At 40.8% G+C, this 19,923-nt stretch overlaps 1 protein-coding gene across 2 annotated transcripts in view; it reads right to left on the minus strand.

Moving 5' to 3' along the window:
* The window catches only part of LOC120791821 (sodium/calcium exchanger 2-like), a 30,432-nt gene that overhangs the window by 8,813 nt on the left and 1,696 nt on the right, over nucleotides 1-19,923 (minus strand). Inside the window, exons 3-7 of one of the 2 annotated variants that reach the window (XM_040130561.1) lie at nucleotides 19,185-19,380; nucleotides 16,934-17,064; nucleotides 12,691-13,064; nucleotides 8,355-8,458; nucleotides 3,840-3,857 (exon numbers count right to left, since the gene is read on the minus strand). In XM_040130561.1, the coding sequence (XP_039986495.1) occupies nucleotides 3,840-3,857; nucleotides 8,355-8,458; nucleotides 12,691-13,064; nucleotides 16,934-17,064; nucleotides 19,185-19,380 (823 nt within the window). Of the gene's footprint in view, nucleotides 1-3,839; nucleotides 3,858-8,354; nucleotides 8,459-12,690; nucleotides 13,065-16,933; nucleotides 17,065-19,184; nucleotides 19,381-19,923 lie in introns of those variants that run through there. The other variant, XM_040130562.1, reaches the window with a different exon arrangement.

A 19,923-nucleotide genomic window follows, 5' to 3' on the forward strand; every position in this document is an offset into this window, starting at 1 on the left:
TGGGTGAGTGTGGGTTGAAACTAAAACATCACAGATATTTCCAAGTTCTTCCTCTATCAATAATAGATTGTGAGTCGGCATTTTATTTGGAACTGCTCTACATTACTTGAGTCTGAAATATGTATCTGAATCTGTATGTGAGCACAAGTGTGTGAGTGTGCAAGTGTTTTCTCACACAGCGTGGGAGAGGGAGATGAGAAGATGAAGGATGGACGATATCTTTGTGTGTGTGTGTGTGTGTGTGTGAGAGAGGTTGATGAAAAACAACAACACAGCGACACAGAAAGATTAGAAAGGTGGATTTACAGAGATGAATGAGAAGAGCAGGTGTGGGAAGTTCCTTCCAAGATGTAAACGCTAACATCTTTATTCTTAGATTAATATATATACACACACACACTTCTATGCCTTGAAGAAGCTGAGAATAGGAGGAGAGTGTGAGGTCAGTCGTGTTCAGGGCCAAAACGACAACATGGAATGACGATTTTACAAAGTGAGTTGAGGTAAATGTGTTTCTAAAAGTAGTATTTTGCGAGCTTGCCAGTGTATTCTGCATCATTTCATGTAATATTCTGAGTGGTTGCTTTGTAAACGTGGGTTATAGCAGAGGTCAAATTTTGGGGTTTGGGTCCTGAATGTTGGACCACCGTTTCTGACTCATTTCACCCCTTTTGTCTGGAACAGCCCAAAATCGCACAGCGTAAAGGGACCTTTACAGTTTATCTTTCTTAGTACTTGATTAAGTCTATCCAACAATTAAATTATGAACTAATTTCTTTTAGAAAAAAGAAAAATGCTATCGCAATTTCGGCAGAGAGTCCAAGGCGACATCTTCATGTAGCTTCTAACTTTTGTCCCACCAACAGTCCTGATCCCAAAGATATTCCGCCTATGATCTAAAGCCCGACTAAAGTAAATCCTGTTGTTTAAAAAGCAGGAACCAGAGATTCTTTGTCATTTTTTGCTTAGTAAATGACTTAAACAATTCATGGATTATCATTATGGTTGTTGATTAGAGTGTAGCAACAGCCACCACACCATCCAGAGTTCGTCTTACAGAAATAACTGAGAAATTGAGCCAATCGGGGATTGTATTACAGCCAAAAGTCTCTTCTCTCTATACCAAAGAGAGGCTGTAACACTGGTGGTCCACAAAGAGCTTTAGAGACACTTTGCTGCTTCTAACCAGGCTCACTGTTTGCTGAGTGAGTGCTCATGTCTGCTGTAAGTGGCATTTTCTCATTCCTCCTCTGTTCTTAGGAGAAAGAGAAAAGGAAAATAAAGATACCAGGAGATACTGAGGCAGTGTGTGTGTGTGTGTGTGTGTGTGTGTGTGTGTGTGTGTGTGAGTGAGTGATGCAGTCAGAGGCTACAACCCTCCTGTCTACTCAAAATCAGCCCATGTCTAATTATGAAAAGACTGTAAGAGTAAAGCAGCATATGGCAACCATCCCTGCAGTATTCACTGACATTATTTCAAGCTGTCAGAAACACACACACACAAACACACACGAACACAGTCAGACACGTGCACGGATGCATGAATACAGACGAGCGCACCAGCTCAAATATGGTTTTACTTCACTGTGAGGTCCTTCCTCTGAGCAGCAACAAAAGAACGGGCTTTACACAGATCGCCTCTTCGGCTGTGACAGACGAGAGAGGTGAACCAGAAATCGCCTTCGGGACAATGTGCGTTATTATGTGTCATCACTACTGCAGGGCTTCCCGCTCTCACAACACTTTTCTTTCATCTTTTAGCCTCTGAATTCTGCTTTAGCTGCCTCTAATTGGCTCCAAGTGGCAGCAAGAGGTATTTCTAATTCTGGAAAGTCGTCTGTGAAGTTATCACAGAAAAACCACGTGAAGCCAGTGACCTCTGCACATCGAGGAAATAAACAGATCCGCTTCTTTACTGAATGCTAACTATTAGCAAATCTCCTTTCCTCGGGATACTGCGCTCAGCTGCTGCTGTGTTAAGAATTTTTTTTTTTATTTCTATGTTTTGATTTGTCGCAAGCTCAGACGACTTCCTGCTCCAATCTAATCTGAGCATGAATCAGTGGGTTGTCAGTCAGTCAGCTGGGAGGAGGTTCTCTTCCCTCGTGCAGGTTGACTTGATCTAGAATTAATATATTTATTTGCATTAAATTCTTTCCCAGTGCAATTTTAACATTTTCAACAGAACATAAGGCTGCTCTATTTTAAAAAATCAATAAACACAACCCAGACTCAATGTTTACTTCATTCTTTCTTCTACTCTCCCTGTTTTTTAATCAGGTCCAAGATCAATTTTCATATAAACAAATCAATTAACTTTTCGAGGTATCCCATTTACACTCTCTTTCGCCTCCCACACACAAAGCTCCTCAATAGTCACAGAAAACAAGATAATATGAAATTCTAATAAGGTATATATGACAAAGCACAGCAATGGGAGGGTCCTCTTTTGGTTTTCTAAGAAAGAACACAAACGCGCTGATAAGTCGGCATCAGCGCACACAAAACAAGACCAGAATGTGGAGCGGTCGAATCATTTGAAACATTTATTTCAAAACTGTTCTATTTTTCTATGCCGAGATGAACTGAGTCCGGTTCTGCTGCGATCCAGATGTAAACAGACAAAGACCCATCTCTCCACCGAGGCTAAAAGAGATGCCAGAAATGTGAGACTGTTCCAATGTGGGACAGAATAACCAAAGTCCTGGCTGAGCAAGAAACCTGATCGGCTGCAGGAAAAAGGACTGCAGCGGAAAGATTGTGGCATCTGTTCAGATTTAATGCAAATGAAAATAAACGACTCCTTTAATATTCAGACTTCACTGTATCTGAAATATAAATATAAGAAGATAAAGTAATTTGGAGCAAGTGTCTTTGTCAATTGCATACAGCCTTTTAGCATTTGTCTCTCTTTGACGAGAATACTGCTTTCATTTCATCTCTGATGTTTAAGTACGCTTCCTGTCAATATGACTTATGTTATGTTGTGTATTATGTGGGTGACCCTCAGAGAAACACGTCAACTTCTGCAGAATAACCCTGTCAGACTTCTTTTTAGCGACGTCACCGTGTCCCCAGAACTAAGCTGTTAAATTTGTGGCTACATTTTGATTACTACCAAATGGTAAATAGCCAATGGCTGGATTCATATAGGTGTTTTATCTTTTACAATTTGCCTCTTTACACACACTCACACACTGATGGCAGAGACCTACTATGCAAGGTGCTAGCTGCCATCAGGAGCAATTTGGGGTTCAGTGTTTGGCTACAGCCATCCCCTACTAGTACTAGTAGAAATGATGGCCAAAACTATGTAAATAACACCCAGGTTAAGAAAAATGCCGTTATCAATGTCGGTATGAATGGATAATTACAGGATAGAAACTGATAAACCCACAGAATTTGTGCCACAAACAGCAGGACATTAAGCTGGAAACCTGTGTAAACATGTTTTTTTCCAATATGTTTCGCAAGTTAAATGGCTGTACTGATGTGCTGAAGTATAGTCCAGGGCATTTGATGGTTTTTCTTTTTCTAGCAAGATGGTAAAATCAACAGGAAGCCAGCAAAGCACATCATTATAAACTAAATATCTTTGGGTTTTGGACTGTTGGTCAGACCAAACAACACACCTGAAGATCTTATTAATTCGATATAAATTTGATTATTTTCTGACATTCTATGGGACAAACAATGAATCGATGGATCAAGAAAATCATCAGCAGATTAATTGACAATAAAAATAATTGTTAGTTGCAGCTCTACTCAGACCTCCTGATAAATCAAATTAAGTTTGGATCTTAACTTTGAAGTAAAAAGGAAGAATCAGGTCGTCTTACCTTGGTTGAGCAGCAGAGCTGTAAAGAAAGCAGAGGGGGAGGGAGCGTGGACAAGAAAAAAGACCAGTAAGTAAAAACACACATTCAGCGGAGTCAAAAGATCATCCTAATAACACATCAAACTGCACACACAAGTTCAGATTAATGTGCAAACACAAATTTACAAAGACTGTGAGAAACATAATACGAGGGTTGTTTAACAAAGGTTCCTGTGTATGTCACTTTCTCATTATTAGAACTGTCTTAATTTCATCTTTTTCACCCACTCCCTCCACAAACAAATCATCACTTTCTGTTCTTCTATCTCTGTTTTTCTATTTACCATTAATAAAAATCTCTTCTCTTATGCCTCCATCTTAAAGCTACTGCTGTTTTTGTAATCTCCGAGTTAATAACCCACTGCAGCGGTGGCTTCTTAGGCTCTCTAAACATCTTCAGATTTAAATAAATACACCTCTCTCTTTCTGTCTTTCTACATATTCAACAGCAGTCCATGTATTGTGACAGGTAATGGATGAGTGGACGGGTCCCTGAGTAAGTGTGTAGTTGTGTTTGTGTCTTTATGTCTAAGATATGATGAAATTTCATTGATCCCTGTAGGTAAAGTAGGTCATTGCAGAAGCTCAAAAACAAAAACCAAACCAAAGAAAAAGAACAGGCTGTCGCACAGGAAAAAAAAAAAAGAAAAGAAAAGAAAGAAAATCCATGTAAAGACAGAATACACAAACCAAAACAACACAAAAATATGCAATAGTTTGGATTAAATAAATGACTTTTATTTAGAAACTTAGCAGTGCTTATTTACCATAAATATAAACCAAGCAGCGAAAGATTACAAATTCTGCTAACCACGTCAAAAACTTGTTTACATTTCATTTCTTTATTTTCTATCATGTCCATTACATGTGAAGCAAAGCAATTACCAAACAAAACCCTCTATGAGATAAAAAAATGAAAAAAGGTTTTATATTTAGGGCATCAATTGAAATGATGGTGCTGGTGCTGATTCCATACCTGAGGATCACACTGATACCAAAACAATATATTTTGGTATCACGATACTTTTTTGTTTAGACAAATACAAACATGTTTTTTCGTAGGAAGCCAAAGTTCTCACACAAGCAGCTTGTGCAAAGACTTTCCCTAAACTGCAACACTCCAGTGATCTGGACTTTACGGCAGAGTGGCCAGGCGGAAGCCTGTCCTCAGTGAAAGACACATGAAAGCTGCTTGGAGTTTGCAAAAAAGCACCTCAAGGAATGTCAGACTGTGAGAAACAAGATTCTCTGCCAGTGAGACCAAGAATGAACTAGGCGTCATGTCTGGAAGAAACCAGGCAGCGCTCATCACCTGCCCATTACCATCTCAGTGGTGTAGCATGGTGGTGGCAGCATCATGCTGTGGGGGTGTTTTTCAGCAGCTGGAACAGGGAACAGGGAGACTGGTCAGGGTCGAGGGAAAGCTGAACGGAGTAAAGTACAGAGATACCCTTAATGAATACCTGGTCCAAAGCGCTCAGGACCTCAGAACCCAGACAAACATCTCTGGAGAAACATGTAAAAGGCTGTCCACCAAGGGTCCTCGTCCGACCTGACAGAGCTTGAGAGGATCTGCAGAGAACACCGGCAGAAAATCCCCAAATCCAGGTGTGCAAAACTTGTCGCGTCATAACCAAGAAGACTCAAGGCTGTAATCGCTGCCAAAAGGGCCTGAACAAAGTACTGAATTAAGGGTATGAATACTTTTGTAAATGACAGGTTTATTAGATTTGAGTGGATCTAATGAGGGGCTAAAAATGGCAATTTTATCCACGTACAGCTAAATATTCAACACAAAGTGTGAAGGGGTGTGAATGCTTTCTGAAGCCACTGTACATTAAGTCCACATTTCATATTACAGTATATGTTGATACAGGTATGTATTTTTCAATGTAAACACCCACACTTAAGTATAATTATGATTAAGTCATTCCGTCTCACTGAAGCACAGCTGTGCTGCATACATTAGATTGGGAAAGGCAGGAGACTTAATACAGTGTATGAAACTTATTTTGTTATTTTGTGCTTGTGTGTGTGTGTGCGCGCAAACATGTATATACAGCCTGATTAAGGCATCAAACAGTACAGTGGGGCAAAAACATCGGCCAATAGCCAAATGAGTCACTCCTGTTAATGAAACTGTTAAATCAATCAAATACTTGCAGGAAATATTGTTTATTTATTTTGGGTATTTTTATTGAATTTTATTGAAATTTATTTTGTTTTTAAATTTCGATGTATTTGTTTTCATTAATTTGGAATTGCATTTCTTTACGCTGTTGGAGAAACCAGAGAACCCGGAGGGTTAAGTCTGGCTATGAGTCAACTGAATCTTATCAGAGATGGGTGGTAAGCGTACATGCTCTGATGTTTGCTGAGACCCCCGTTTGCTTGGCAGGGTCTTTGGCCGACATGGTGGGAGTACACTGCAGTCTAATACGTCTCTGGACTGAATCTTGAGCACAGGTCGTCCATATTTGGACCTAGTCCATCTCAAATATGGAGGTGCTGTCGGAGGAGAGCTTTGCTTAAGGTCAGTGCCACCTCTGATGAGCGGGGTCTGGGGTGAGTGTGGCTTGAACTTAGTCTGGCTATGTGTGAGCTGAACTTTGTCTTTCGAAAGACTTTCCTTTTGTAATCCGTCTATGCTTTTGGGAATTTCAGGAAACCCTATATCCTTTTTAGCAAAGGCATGAAGTTTAGCCAAACGATGTGTTAACTTATTTAATTTCTCCTCGAAGACTTTAGGTTCAGGTATTGGTGGTGATGATGGCGGAGACCCAGGGCAGAGCTGTTTAGCATCAAATCTTGCATGTAATTGATCATCACTTGGCATCTGCTTAATCGGAGGCGTTCTGGTTGCCTCGTCAATTCTGTTGTAGAGGTCTTGAAAGTCAGGTAGTGGTGATATGGGCAGTGATGATGAGACTCTGGTGAGATGGTGAGAGTCTGGCAATGGCATCTTAATGTTTGTTGTCTCTGCTGTGCGTGGTTTTCCTGCCTGTTCCTGGTCAGCATTCTCCTCAGCGCAGAGTTGTGTGGCATCCCATCGATCTCTTCCAAAGAGGCCTAGGCAGCGGCCTGCGTTTGTCCATAGCCGGACATTGCAGTCCAAACCTGCTGTAATTACGTTTTTACAAGCGGTATCACATATAACACTCACCACCCGTGTAAGATGGGACTGCCAGGAGCCCAACAGTGGAGGTGGACACAGTGACACACGCCAGCCATTTATATCCTCAAATGGCCTTTTGTCTGCCCATTTTCTAAATCCAAATCTCTGAATGTCCCACAGATAAATCCTTCCGGTACTGTCCCCCGTGTTCGTTGACATCAGTTGACATGGTTGCAATGACTGCTCCTTCAACATTCAAAGCCCTGAACTTTCCTAACAGCCCTCCCTTGCTAATAACAGACCAGGCATAGATGTAGCCTTCTGCAGAAGTCAGCAGCGTGGCTGTGAAGACCTTGACTGCCCTGGTCCTCAGACATATAATGAGAGGACTGATAGTCACACCAGTCTTTTTCTCTGTCAGAGCTGGAGATTTTTTATGTAGCGTAATTCTCCCAGTGTCTCTGACACGTTTTGGCTTCTTCTCCACAGCCAGACTCCCAGTCCGGCCTTGAGCACTTTTGCCCGCCATGTGTGTTTTGGGGCTCTTAGTGACATTAAGCCAGTAGAGAGCCTCGAGCGTGTCGGCGTCCCAGACGACGATATTTCCATTGCTGGAGGCGGTAATCAGTGTGTTTTCGTGCAAATCCATGGAGGAAATGCCATCCAAATAATCGTGCTCCAAAAATCTGTACTTCTTGTTCCAATAGATTACGGTAAATTATATATTATTATACAAAACAAGAGTATATAGACTTCAGCAAGATTCAAGAGAATTTATTGCCATTTAGCACCACCCGGACCACCTTGTCCAGCTACGACATTAAAATGCTGCTTTCATATTCTTACATCAGAACTGTAATACTTTTCTACATTCACTTTGGTGAAATTTTGAGTGCTGCCCTTTTACTTGTATTGTCTAGTACTGAGACCCAAAATCTTTAAAATGAAATAAATAAGGCGTTATTAAATACTAAGTCATCTGGCGACTCTAAATTTCCCGAAGGGCTAATTATGAGAGCATGAATGGTTCTTTGTGTCTATGTGTCGCAATTATATATACATTCACAGGTGAATTTCACACTTCAGAGACACCAGCTGCTCGGGCAAAAATAGACTCAGTGTGTGTGAGACACTCTGGACACGTACTTGCCGGACACAATGCCGGCTAGAAAAGTGCAGTGGAATGTATCTTGCAGCTGCGATGAAGCCAGATGCTGTGTACAGTTGCCATAAGGTTGCTTTCACACCTGACCTGTTCCGGTGTGGTTCACACTAACTCGTGTGTTAACCACAGGACTTTATGACAGAATCCATGAATCCAGTAAAAAAAAAAAAAAAAAAAAACATGCTGTAAACACATACCTGAGATTCCTCTCTTTAGCCAGCGTGGTTCCTCCAACACAATGAAGAAGTTTTCATGTTTTTCATATTCTTCATCATCAATTATCCTCACTTGGAGAGTCTGACTGCACACACACACACACACACACACACACACACACACACACACACACACACAGAAAAGAATTTTTTTTAAAATATTAGTATTTTTTAAAACAAACATACAATCTCACGCATGTATGCAAGGGAGCATCCACACACACACACACACACACACACACACACACACACACACACACACACACACACACACACACACTGTTACATGTGATTCATATGTGTGAGTTAAAATCCAACATTTGTCACTCAGCTGCAAAACAAAAAGGTATTAACCAGCTAAGTTAACCATCATTTTTCTATATAATCCATTCCGCTTTGGCAACAAACTCTATCATTTCACTTTTTCATCTAATTTCCACATTTAAGAGTGTAAAATAAAGAAATAAAAAAGAAAAATCAGAGGTTCCATTTTATTCTCCACCTGAGAAGAAAAGAAAAACAGTACAGTGCTTAAGTTTTAGGCACCAAAAGGGAAGTGAGTGCTTTCAAACCTAATGCCATGAATTGTTTTTTATGTATCAATTAACTTCATACAAAGTGCAGTAAACAGAAAAACACAGCTGAGATCAAGGCCCTATGTGGGGCAGACCATCTGCTGGAGGACTCCTTGTTCTTCTTGTCTCTTAAGATAGTTCTTTATGAATGGGGCTGTATGTTTGGGCTCATTGTCCTGCTGCAGAATTAATTTACGACCAATCAGACAACTCCCTGATGGAACTGCGTGATGGAGAAGACATCTAATATGCCTAACGTTGACCTAGCGTGGTAAAACGGGAATGTCCAGCGTCCCGGTTTCTAAGCAAAGTCACATGGGAGCGTGGAGCAGAAAGAGACCACAAACAAAGCTTCCGGTTCCTGGGATGGACTGAAGGATGGAGACAGATGTGGGCCAACAAGTCCCGGTCTCGGAGGTCTCCACTATGATTCTACATGACGTGTTGGGGCCAAGAAAAGCCGAAACTGCTCTCTTGATGGAGTTCACTGACCTGAGGACAGAGTCTTCTCACAAGACAAAGACAGAGAGGTAAAAGCACTCTGAGCTGGCTGCAGGGGCATGTGTTGCAGATTGTTCCACTCAGAGATGGATCTGGAGAATTGTCAGTGCATCATCAGTAATCGAAGAACTCAGTGTAGCCACACAGAAGATGAAGAAGGCTAAAAGGGGCAGATAAGGCCAAAGGAAGAAGCTTCAGGCCATATATGAGATGAAAAACGTCAAAATTGTCTATCCAGAAATGTTCCAGGTATCCGGTTTAAGGCTTTAGGTGAGAGTGACATTTATTCAGACACGCTGACTGGGCCACTGGGAGAACAAATTGGAATAAATCCCGCTTAAGAGCAGAGCCAAGTTGTCGCTGAGACTGTGAAAAATATACAAAGTTTTCCACTGTCAAAGAAACATACTGAGATCCATCCACTCACCCATCACAAGCCCTGTCTCACCTAACTTAATATCTCTTTCAGTCAATGAACCTGCCAGTTTACATTAGCTTAGAACTGCTGGAATCAATATCACGCAAACACTGTCCATTCAAGTTTGTCACAGATGATGCACAAACATAAAAACAGGCCTCTGAAACAGAGAAACACACTGATGTCAAAGGCATTAAAAGATGTCCTCATTAATTTATTTGACAACTAACCCTCTGGTGTATTTCAGTACGCTCTGGAAGATTTTATTAAACTTGAACTAATAAACAAATCAACCGCTAACAAATCAGCATTTTGCAGCCTAAAATTCCACGTACATCTCACCTCTGCTACTCCCTGTATGACCAGCAATCACTGAGAATAAAAGGTGTCCTTCCTTCATGAAATCCTCAGATGCTATTTCAGCCACATATGCAACTACTGTATGTTTTAGTCCATTCAGAGCAAGAATGTAATAACAAAACAAGAGTCTCCAGCCATGCTAGCAGCTCTGCGAGGCTATACTTAGGCACAGTAGTACTTGAAGCTAAACGTCAGTATGCTAACATTTTTACAATGACAATGCTAGCGTGCTGATGCTACGCGGGTATACCATTTACCATGTCCACCATCCTAGTCTGGCATGTCATTAGGCTAACATTTGTTAATTAACACTAAAATCAAAGTACAACTGAGGCTGATGGGAATGTCGATGGTTTATTTCAAATTTTGACCTGACGATGACACAATGTGGAAAATTAAGGGATCACCAAAGTACGTAATTAAAATTCATCCTGAGGGCAACATGAATGTGTGTTCCAAATCTAATGGCAATCCATCCAACAGATGACACATTTCACTAAAAAACATAAATGTCAATTTAAATTGGATATGGAGAATAACCAAAGTCATAAGGATTCATCGTATGGGAACCGAGAATGTCTGCACAAGATTTAGTGGAAAACAATTTAATTGTTGTTGAAATATTTGAGTCTAGACTAAAGTGGCAGACAGAGCAACGAACAGATGTTGCCATCTCTAGAGTCATTCAGCTAGCACAGCTAGAGAAACTTAATATTTTTAATAATTCAAAACCGATCTCATATTACAAGTATTCTAGGTTTTAACTTTCCAAATATGTCCATATAAATTAATGACAGTCTCCAGAAGGTGAAAAGGAAAGGAAAAGACGTTATAAGAGAGGTCTCAGTCTTTTTGCAGCTAAATTACAACATTTAACATAAGCATCACATTCACACTGCAGTCACCCAGCAATTAGTGATCCCAACACTCCAAAACACACTACCATGAAAAATCAAGTCACACTCAAACACATAAACATACAAACTCTTCATACAAATTTAGAAAAGATTCAATATGAATGTGCTGTGCCTCCCCTCAGGTCAGCAATGATGAATAATTGATAGGATTGTTGTCTTGCAAGCACAAAGATGAAGAAATGAGAGCGTGGGATGGAAGTAAGAGTTGAAAGAGGTGAAGAGAAGAGAAGCAGTAAGAGAGGAGGTGAGAATAAATAAGAGGAAAGGTGAGGAGGGGTGAGGAGTAAAGGGTGGTGAGAAAAAAACAAAGGACAAATACAGGAATAAAAACTCTGCTCCTTCCTTCTCTCTTAGCGCTCTTACTTCATATTATTTTTTTATGGACGCCCTCCCCAGATCATAAGCTTTGCAGGAATGGAGAGGTAAATTCTAATCAATAACTAAATAATGCAGATGTATTTTTGAAATCATGAAATATCTTTTCAGGTATTTCAACCCCCAAGAGGGATTACTCAAAATATAAATCAGTAGCTGGCAAACACTGAAATCCCTTCTCGCAGGTATTAACATTCAGAACGGTGCGGTCTGAAAGTCAAAGATCATTTGCTCTCCAACGCTTTACCTGATTCACTGCTGCAGGAAGCCAAAGGGCCGCAAACTACTCATCGTGTTAAAGGAACGAGACGCGTATCATCTGAGTCAACACAATCCTGAATTAATAGGATGGAAATCAATTTTTTCTACATCCATAAATACTCTACTTACATCCTGAGATTTGACTCCCAGTCTGACAATTATTTTCAGAAACAACCATTACATTTACATTCATGTAAAAAAGAAACAGAAAACTGCAATAGCTGTGAACCATAACAGACACAGTCACCTGCAGGTCAGAGAAGCTGTTTTGTGGGGCTAGTGGGAGGCAGAAGAACTCCACAACACAGACTAACATATGATCACTTTATGATGTTGCTATGGCTGATGTGTGTGCAAAAAGTTGTCTATTTTCACATCCATTCGACAGAGGGCAACACTAGGATCTGTGTTTGTGTCCACCTGATGACTGTGAGTCTAATATCACCATGCTTTTAGCTCTAGTTTGGTCTCCACCAATCCTGAGAAATACATCTGGCTCTTTAGCTGCTAGATAATTCACATTCTTCACCTACTAGTCAGTACAGTATCTCTATCTGCTGGGCAGATAGCCCAGAATACAACCCAGGTGTTTGTTTAAACAGCACTCAGCAGGTTGGATGAGTCATGAGAGTGACCAAAATAATGATCTCACAGAGGCTTCAAACCTAAGTAGACCTGAGGGAAACCTGAGGGGACCTGAGTCATTTCAAATTTAGAAAATATTAGTGATTAGTGGAGCTTTAATGCTTTTCTTTCCCTTAACAAGGACTGTCATGATACTACTGAGCAAGAAACTGAACTTTCAATACACCTGCTCTGTGACCAGCAGCAGAGGAGTTGTACAGAAAGTCCGGTCTACTTTTTTGGGCAACTTCAGAGTAAAGATATAGATAACGTTTAGTTTGACTCACGTGGTCTGGTCATTGGTGAACTCCAGCTCTCCTCGGACGTCCTCGTAGTCTTCTCCAGCCTTGGCGGTGCCTGACTCGGTGTGGTATGGCAGGATGACAGTGCCTCGGGCGCCTGAGTTGCGAGCCACCGTCACTTCCATAGTGCCCACACTCTCGCTCACCCGCACCATGCGCTCGCTGAACGTGAAGATGCCGGCGTGGTCGTCATCCAGGATGGTGACCGTGGCAACCAGGGGTTCAACCAAGCGAGCTTTGGGGGTGGCACCCGCTTCGTCACTCTCAAACATACCTTCTGCATCACCAACACGCAGATTCAGCAGGCGCACAAAGAAGTGCTCATCCTCTTCGAATATGTCGTCATCGATTATACCGACCTGGAGATGCACAGAGGGAGAGAGAAGGTCATTATCTTTACACATGAATGATCAAAAGCTGAAAGATCTACTCTCTGGCATTGGGTCAATTATAGTAGGACACAGCCATAAAATATCTGAAATACTTCTACCAGTTCCGTACATAAGCAATAATACACAACGAGATTTCCTGATACACAAAAAAACCAAACAAAGGCTTAGCTCTCCAAATGTTACAGTCCATTACTTTCTATATCAGGACCCTTCAGAGTGTATTAATGTGCTTCTGCTGGCAAAAAGAGAAGCTGTTTTTAAATCACTGAAAGTTTGTTTGTAGTCAGTTTAACCCATGGCTACACGTGTTTCATCAATGAGAGTTAACTGAACTTTTACAAAGCAGTAACTGCTTAAGTACAATTAAAATAAAAGGATGAAACGAAGATGTGACTGGGTCAAAGTTGGATTCAATGTCAGTCATCTGAGATTATTGATTATTCAAATCTAAGCAGGCACATATGATATATATGCCATTTATTATGCAGAATACTTGTAGCCAAGAAACTGAGCTCTGGAGGTGGAATTTTATTTTACAGAGACTGAAAACAGAGTTGTGTGATTGTTATGTGAACTGCAAAATCATTTCATGCTCTGAATTTAAAGTGAAGGAACATCAACCCTGGTCTGGATGCTTGATCTTGGTGTCAGCGTGTCTGGACGGCTGTGCTGAATTTTGAGAGCAAGCAGGGGTGAGAGTCAGTCATCTCCCTCAGCAGACGCTTAAACAGAGGCTCCAGTTACAATATCCATCTCTACGAGACTGTAGCATCCGATCATTCCATCATGCACTAACTGACAGATGGCTGCTCCCAAATCAGGTTGGGTTGGTATTGTAATCCAAAGAACCAAAGCACTTCCTATTATGTGTTCAGACATCACCATATTCTGGATGGAGTCCAGCCACGATGATACACCAAGAGATAAAGAAGGCGACTGGGAAAATATGATTCCTCTTTGCAAGGTGATAGTTCCTGATAAATATTTCAACAATCAAATCATTAAGTTGACGATGGCAGTTGTTCCTTAAACCTGCAATAACTGATCAGCACAAGTGTAGCGTCAGTTCATTTCATTTCCATTTCGTGCACAAACTTCAACACATTGCAGCCTCCAAGAAGAAAAGTTCTGAGGTTCACTCTGAAGCATGAATTGGTTTCCCTGCTGCTCATTTTATGGCACAGCGATCGATGAAATCCACTGGCGTGCCGTTGAAATGGATGACACTGACCTTTGTAATTTACTCACTCAGTGTCCCTCCATCCATTCTCCTCCTTTGTTTTTTAATGCCCTGCCCTCCCTGTGCTCCTTTAATGTGACTCTTCAGGATCTTGCCCCACTCTCCTCTCATCCAGCCTTCACACTTCTTTTGATCTCTCATCAAACTTTGAATCTGAGGAGAGATAACTGGGCTTGCCACGTCGTTACCTGGTGCAATTATCCTATATGCTTTTAATTCGCTGGCGCAGTGTGCTTTAAAAATAATATTCCAGGTTTCTGGAATCTTCTTCACATCTTTGCTTTGTTGTTTGATACCAAGTTCACGTCGCAGAAAAAAAAGTTGATTTGTAATCAAAGACAGTGAACTCTGAAGCAGCACTTGGACTGATCATCTGACTTTGTACCTTCGTTTATATTTTATATTTTACAGTAATAGTGCTGAATTATGGGAAGTACCAGATGGTTTTTGAACATTGAAAAAAGGGCGGCAATATAAGTTGTCCTGTTTCTCAGTTTGAATGGGTTTCCTTTATCCATTATTCTTGGAAAAATAATAATAAGCTCAAAATAAAAGAAAATGGATGACACGAAATAAAAAATAAAGAATAAGGAACAAACGATGTTAAACACACGACACTGGCTGAAAAAGTACCTTTTCTTCTATATTTTTATACACGTAGTCAGTTTTATGTTGAAAAACAAAAGGGAAACTTTTGGGGCCTTTCTGGTTCATATGTAGAGTAGTAACTAATGTGGTAGCAGCAGAAGTTAGCAGTAGTTTGACTGGTAGCAACAGTATTTTTCGGTCTCTCCTCAGCCTTTCTCCGACTCTCCTGCTGGGACCCTCATGCCTCTCCCCCCTCTTTCCCCTCACTTTGCTCTCCTCGGATATCTTTCCCCATTTTTTACAGCCACACTGCAGGTTATTCAGAAGCCTGCAGCACGTTTATGCAGCTCAATCAAGTAAAACTAGTCTCAGCCCGGAATACAAACCAAAGCTGGTAACTTCTTGTCTGTAAAGCACGTTTCTGCTTGAAATCAGCATTAGAGGCTGGTACCTTTGTATTCTAAGATAAAAATGTATCAGCTTCTGCTTCAAGTCTTTCAACAAAGACAACTTTGAGCTCAGAGCTTTTGAGATGAACTGACAGATCCTCTGTCTCATAATAGACACGATAGGCTACTTATACAATTTCCCCACGGGGATCATTAAAGTTTCGTCTCATCTCCCAAAATCTCGAATTTATCTTTTAAGTGTGGTCCCCTTAGTGTCAAACTCAGCTCAAACCTCACAGTATGAAGGACAGCAGAGGGTCCCCGAGTACTTTTAAAGAGGGTTTATCAAGTCTGTGTTTGCCCACACACTGAACAAACAGCGAGGTTTTACAGAGACAAAGCAAAAGAGACAGAAACAAAATGTGGATCTACCATGAAACTGATCTTCTGAAACAGTACAAAAAAAAAAAAAATGAAATGAATGCCAGTTACTGTTTCTTGAAGCTGGAAGTGATGTTTTCAAATGTCTTCTTAAATGGGACCATAACAGTCCAAAGTTTACATCTGCACAACTGAGAAGCTGCAACCAGGGAATGAGCGCTTTGCTTCCACAAATGTAATTAATTCTTTCAAAATAACTTTTCTGTCGCTTGATTTTCTCATTAATCCGCTAAATGTTCGCTGGCAGCACCTGAAGCATAATGAAAGTTTTTTATGGTTATGTTTAGGTAGTCACAGCAGGTAGATTAGGCAAAGATGGTTTAAGGTTAAATACTGAAAAAGTCAATCATGACTTGTAACATGTTTGTTCCTGTGGAGAATGGAGGCAGCGATTTTGAGGGCTGACAGAACCATTTCCAGGTCAAGCAGAGCAATCAGACGTGGAGGTCGGCGCCTTGAGCGCTTTGTCTCACACCGTCAGAGTATGGACCAACCAGCAGAGGCACAGAGACACCGAAGCTCATCTCCTGGTATTCGTTAAGCATCTATAGGCTGTAGACAGGTACTCTACCTAGCTGGTGAAATCACACAGTAAATATTTAAAAAACACAATAAATCACTGTATTTAACGCCAAAATCCAGCATATAGGTGTTTCTCTCATTGCCCCAGCTGATGGTGAATGCAGGTGGTGTCAGGTGAGGTGGCTGGAGAAGGCAGAATGTGTGGTGGTGTCGCCAGTGAACACAACTATGCACCTGACAACACAGACGTGTTCACTGCAGCAATTTTACACACAAAAACTATATTAACACTAAAATCGTACGTGGCAATTTATGCACATCATCAGATGATATTATAAAAACTACTGGTGCCCTGTTCTGCGTTTTTTTAACGCTATGTTGATGTTATCTTGGATTTTTCTACAACCGATGATGATAATTTTGTGAAAGGATTCAGGATTTTCAGACTTTATATCGGGGAAAGGCAGCCGCCAGACTTTCCTGAATGCTGCCAACAGTTATAAATGAGGCCCCAGGTCTTGTCTTTCAGGTGGTTTTTGGTACAGAGCTCAGTGCCGAAATGCTTCTTCATTTCCTTCTCTGATTCTTTCTCCGTTCTCACAGTGTCTAAATCGCTCCTCTCTCTTCCTGCTCGTCTCCCTCTCCTCTTCACTCACCTTTATCTCTTTGCGAGTCTCTCCCGGTTTGAACACCAGCGTTCCTTCGCCGTACTCGTAATCTGACCCGGCATTGGCTGAACCATCTTCTGTCCTGTAGTCCACATAGAAGGTGTTCTCTCCCAGACCGCCTAAACAGCACAAATAAAACAGGATAGTGCTGGGCATGCCACACATAATCATTTTTCATTTAAATCTGCCACACTTAAAAACGTGTGAATGAAAGCTTAGCACAAACCATTTTTGTGGCATTAAATAAGCTTTAAATTTTATATCTTGATAAATCTCTGCTTTGATCTAAAGTAAAAGTCTTTCTCATCGTCATAGGAAAGCTATTGCTGAAAGTGCCTTTTTACAAACTGTGGTTAAAGTCTGTCGTGGGCCAAAAAAAAAAAAAGAAGAAGAAAAAAACCTTTAATGGCCATGAAAATACATATAGAAATAGTGAAACAGTGTCTTTAATCCAGTGGCGTAAAGCACATAAGTATTTTTTTTTAAGCTACTTTTTAAAGCCAAATAAAGTAACTTCAAGAACCAGTGTGTAGGATTTAGTGGCATCTAGTGGTGGGGTTGCAGATTGCAACCAACTGAACCCCTCCCCTCAGCGCCATCTTTCCAAACGTGTAGGAGAACCTACGGTGGCCTTCAGGTGACGTAAAAAAATCAGGAGCTCTCTCTAGGGCCAGTGTTTGGCTTGTCCTTTCTGGGCTTCTGTGGAAACATGGCCAAGCAATATGGACCCGCTCCCCATGTAGATATGAAGGGCTCATTGTAAGCAAAACGAAAACACAACAATTTGTAGTTAGAGGTGACTATACACTAATGAAAATATTATTAGTGTTATGAATACTGTATTTAATTACTGCTAATAAAGCCCCCTAAATCCTACACACTGGTCCTTCAAGCAAGATTCTGAATGCAGGACTATTGCATGTAGCAATACCACAATGTATTTTTACATTGTGGTATTGCTACTTTTACTTAAAGGGAAAGTTCTTAAATTTCACTCAAACTGTGGTTACAGGTGTTGGGGAGTACTACTACATAAGTGAAAAAAGTGGCATTAAGCCTTTAGCGTCTCCAGAGGGAGCTTGGATTAGTCTGATAAATGCCCTCAAATGTCCTGTGCATGAGGAAGCAGCCTGAGGCTACATTAGCTGTTACTAGCATAACACATCTGTTTCTCCGACTGAACTCTCGGTGGCCGAGTTGCATTGTGGGTAATGTAGGCGACAGGTTGTGACAAGGAAGAGAAACAAAAAAATAAAATAAAACAGACAATGGGCCTCATGCAAGAACATTTTCGTATTCTAAGTCCTAAATTCTCTGACTTTTTTCTGTGAGACTTGTTCGTACGAGTTAGATTCACTAAACTCTCCCTCAGCTGCACGAACTTGTCGGTAAAAATCGCTTGTTTCAGACTAATGAACACCTGTTAACAAGGAGGTGCTCGTTTGTGCGTAGGCTCTGACATACTCTGACATACGCGCAGCGTGGGACTCTCGGCACAGACACATTTTAAACTCCGGTATACTGCAAAGTACAGAGAGATTAAGCTGGTGCTGACAGACCTTATCAGCATTGTGAGAACTATTTGGCAACGGCTTGAACGTAACAGACACTCATTTCTATGTAAAAATCCCGCACTCCATTTTTAGGTAAAACCAGTATTTTTTACCCTGTTGAGAGAGGCAGTCTGTCTGTTCGTGACACCAACAACAGGTCTGAGCTACTCCTGAATTTTGTTCGCGCCTAGGATAAAAAGGGCGATTTCCACAAATTCTCTTAAATTGGTCATACGAGACACTTGGTCATACGAGAAGGAATCTGCTTGTATAACTGGTTCTTGCATGAGGCCCTATACATCTGGTTCTGCTGCATCGATTCTGATCCTTTCTTTTAACTGTCCATTGAGAGTCCAACAATGTTACATAAGTGCGATGCTAATTCACTGGAGCACAGATTAAAGTAAAGAATCTGAGTGCTTCTTTTACCACTGCTTTAATCTAGTATTTAAAGAGCAGGCCAGGGTGTTAAAATAACTCACTACACCGCCTTTAAAGTTCAGACTGCAGTAAAATGATCATGGTACTCAGAGACTAAAACTTGAACAGATCAAAGACGGATAAAAAAGTTAGTTCAATAATTTGAAAAAAAGAAAGATTTTATACTTATTACTGCACCAGTCTCAGCCTCTTCTAACTTATTTATGTGAACTCCATATTAGCTTATGACTTATTAATTTCACTACCTTGGCAGAGTACAGCCAGTGTCAGAACACCACAGTTCTCCATGCACTGACTGTGGGCACTTTCAAATGAGATGCGGCTGCATATCCCCAAGTTGTCGTCTTCTGGTGCTTCCTCGTCAGTTACAGCTGTACGGCGAGCGTGATCGGCTGCGTGTTTCTTCAGGACGTTACCGGCGCCAATCATCATACGAGTCGCCTTGAAGGACACAGAGAGGAGGAGGGGTTAAGAGAGACAAAGTGTACAGAACATCATTTCCTTCACGTTTGTCATTTTTCAAACTTTCACATCAAGAAACAGACAGAAATGTCTTAAATGTAATGCGTCACATTTGGACTTTTGATGTATATGAAAAAAAAACAAGTTTTACAATTATTTAAACTTTCATTCATGCTCATAAACTTGTGTCATCATATGCAGATTCTGAAATAAGTTACGGAAGCAAAGAAACAGAAATCCCATCTATGATGTCCTTGTACTACTTAATGTTATTTTGGAGTTCTGGACAACCTTGTGAGTTCATTTCAGGGACCATTTATGAAAACATTTACATTTACATTTACTCATTTGGCAGACGCTTTTATCCAAAGTGACTTACAAGCGAGGGAAAGCACTGAAGTGTCAGTGCAGTAGGAGACCTTGAAGTAAGTGCTAAGTGCTAAATCTTTTCAATAAGACAGAGTACAAGGAGACCAGCTAAAGAAGTGCAGTGACAGTGCACAGTAAGTGTTAGTTAGGCAT

Source organism: Xiphias gladius, chromosome 7, assembly GCF_016859285.1.
Source record: "Xiphias gladius isolate SHS-SW01 ecotype Sanya breed wild chromosome 7, ASM1685928v1, whole genome shotgun sequence".
Lineage (NCBI taxonomy): Eukaryota > Metazoa > Chordata > Actinopteri > Istiophoriformes > Xiphiidae > Xiphias > Xiphias gladius.